This window comes from Suricata suricatta, chromosome 11 (assembly GCF_006229205.1).
Source record: "Suricata suricatta isolate VVHF042 chromosome 11, meerkat_22Aug2017_6uvM2_HiC, whole genome shotgun sequence".
In the NCBI taxonomy this organism is placed as follows: Eukaryota; Metazoa; Chordata; class Mammalia; order Carnivora; family Herpestidae; genus Suricata; species Suricata suricatta.
Window position 1 is genome coordinate 109,160,583 of NC_043710.1, and position 2,485 is coordinate 109,163,067.

The 2,485-nt window shown below is 56.5% G+C and overlaps 1 protein-coding gene across 1 annotated transcript in view; it reads right to left on the reverse strand.

Moving 5' to 3' along the window:
• Nucleotides 1–1,631: 1,631 nt before the first annotated feature.
• C1QTNF5 (C1q and TNF related 5) overlaps nucleotides 1,632–2,485 on the reverse strand; it is a 1,189-nt gene continuing 335 nt past the window's right edge. Inside the window, exon 2 of the mRNA XM_029915313.1 lies at nucleotides 1,632–2,485. This exon is cut by the window's right edge and continues 10 nt beyond it. Within this exon, the coding sequence (XP_029771173.1) occupies nucleotides 1,979–2,485 (507 nt within the window). The 3' untranslated portion in view covers nucleotides 1,632–1,978.

A 2,485-nucleotide genomic window follows, 5' to 3' on the forward strand; every position in this document is an offset into this window, starting at 1 on the left:
CCGCCTCTGTGTGCTTCCTTACTGGAGTGAGCAGTTAGTTGGTCAGGCTGACTGATGCTGCAGCAGGGTCCTTTGGTTCTGCTGGAGTCACTGTGGTCTGGGGGGACCTGGTGGGGGAAGAGATAAGATAGGATGTGAGTAGTGTGCTTTAGGGACAGCCCGTGCCAAGTGTGGTGGAATTGGCTTTCACCACTTCTGAATTGTGCCCTCTCACACCCCTGGCTTTTGGAAAACCCTCCTCATCTTTTCTACTTTTGCCAGAATGAAGCCCTAGTACAGAGGAGTTGTAAATGGCTTCCCAGCTTCTCTGGTGCCACTCTTCCCAGGAGGAATTTGGGGTTCTTGCTTCCTGGAGTCCAGTCTACCCTTTGGTCCCTGGAGGAGCTGGCCCTTGACTTTGTGTCTTGGGCTGGAGAGAGGCTGTGAGGCCTCCTGGTGGAGAGCTGGGAACTGAAGCCAAGGACCTGAGCCCAGTCCCCTTGGTCATATCTGCCCTTACATGACCTGCATGGAGGGGGCACTCCCCCATAATTGTATGTTAAATCTAGGAGCATAATACCAGGGGCAGCCTTCTGGAAGCCTTTGGGTGGTTGGGGGGGTGGGGTGAAGAGGGAGAAAGGGTAGGTCAGGAAGAAATTGAGAAGAGGCCTCTCCACATTCTTTGGAGGTTGAGAGGCTGAATTGATTGTGGGTCTGGCAAGCCCTGGTTTGTTAGTCATTGGATTGGGGGTGGGGCTGGGGCTGGCTTCTGAAGGTCAGAGAAGGGGAACTTTGAAGGGGCTTTGTGGCTAGCCTCAGACTTAATGGCGCGGCCCACCCAGGCTATGCCCAGCACGGTGGGGGAGTTCCCCACATGCATCTTAGAGTTGGGAGGCCTGGGGAGAGCTTTCCGCCTCCTTCCCCCAACCCTAAGGGAGCTGAGTGTGGGGAGGCTTGGCTCCTTCCAGTCTCTGTTTAATGGGAGGATAAACATTTTATGAGAGAAGATAAACTTCCGGAGCTGGAAGCAAAGGACCCCTTTTTCCTGCACCCCCATCCGGAATTACATTGGCACACCCCAATAACCCCGTCCTCCCCCTCCCCCTAACCACCCCAGCAGGCACGAGCTCGAGCTACCCAGGTTCATTGCTGTATTCTGGAGCTGGGACGCCCTCTTGTGGTCAACTCAAATTATTTCTCTCTAGCCACCCAGGAATGCACCACTTCCCTGGAATGGGGGAACAGAGAAATAGCTTGCCAGTCATCTAGAGAGCAGGAAAGCAGCCAGAGCAGACACAAATGCAGATCCCGGGCTCCTTTTTTTGGTTGATCAGGGCAGGGATGTGTGTGGTGAAGGTAGCCCCCGCCCCGTTCATATGACATCTTTGATTTAGGAAAAGGTGGTCAAAATCCCATGCCATAAGGCCACACTCATCAGCCAGGCACTCCTTTTCACATCCCACACAACTTAGGGGCAGCTCTATGGAGCGGCCTCTCATTCAGCTGGGCCTACATCCTGTATAGCGATACTCCAGGAGCCCTTCCTTCGCAATGCTCCCTCTCCCCTTCTCCATCCTCAGATTCAGGGCATCCCCACCACTGAAAGAAGAAACGCTGAGCCAGTAAAAGGGCTTTTTTTTTTTTTTTTTTAGGGGGGGGGCAGGATTTATTGAATGATCTCTGAGAAAGGGCCCAGGAGTAGGAGGGATAAGGGAAGACCCAGAGAAGCAGAGCACCAGGAAGAGGGCACCCCAGCTCTTGGGTCCTGGGCCAACCACACCTGCCAACACAGAGTGCTCCTTTGGTTTTGGGCAGAAATCCAGCCACTGCCCACATTGCCAGCCCTGATCTCAGACAGCCTCTGTCCCCATTCTCTGCCAGCAGCAGGACGGAGTCATTCACAACAAGGGGGGGGGCAGCCCTCCAGGATATGTGACTGTCAGAGTCACACCCTCCTCACCTAGGAGTGAGAGAGCACGAGCTCGCTTGCCAGTGGGCATCAAGCAAAGACAGGGGAGTTGTGCCAGTCCGAATATACCAGAAATCCCGAGAAGGTGCTGTCTGTCTTGATGCTGGCATAGATGCCAATGTAATCACCCACGCCCACCTGCACCCACACCTGGTCTTCTGGCTCCAGCCTCACCATGGTGCCCCCGGAGAGCGAAGCTGGCTTGGGCCACCCCCCAAAAAACTGGAAGAAAGAGGCGATGGACTCTCCATTCTTGACCAGATCGAACTGCAGGCTAGCCCGGTAGACGGTGGCGTGGACCGCGAAGTAGTAGACCCCGGGCACCTGGCAGGTGAACTTGCCGGTGGTGGCGTCGTAATGTCCCTGCTCGTTCACCAGCACGCGGTCGAAGGGTAGGGGCGCGTCCGACGGCGGAGGTACCCGGCTCTCCGAGCGCTTGGCGCTGAAGGCGGAGCGCGGAGGTACAGAGCACTCGCCCGCAGGGCCCGTCGCCCCCGCGGGCCCCGCCTCTCCTCGAGGCCCGGGCTCCCCCCGAGG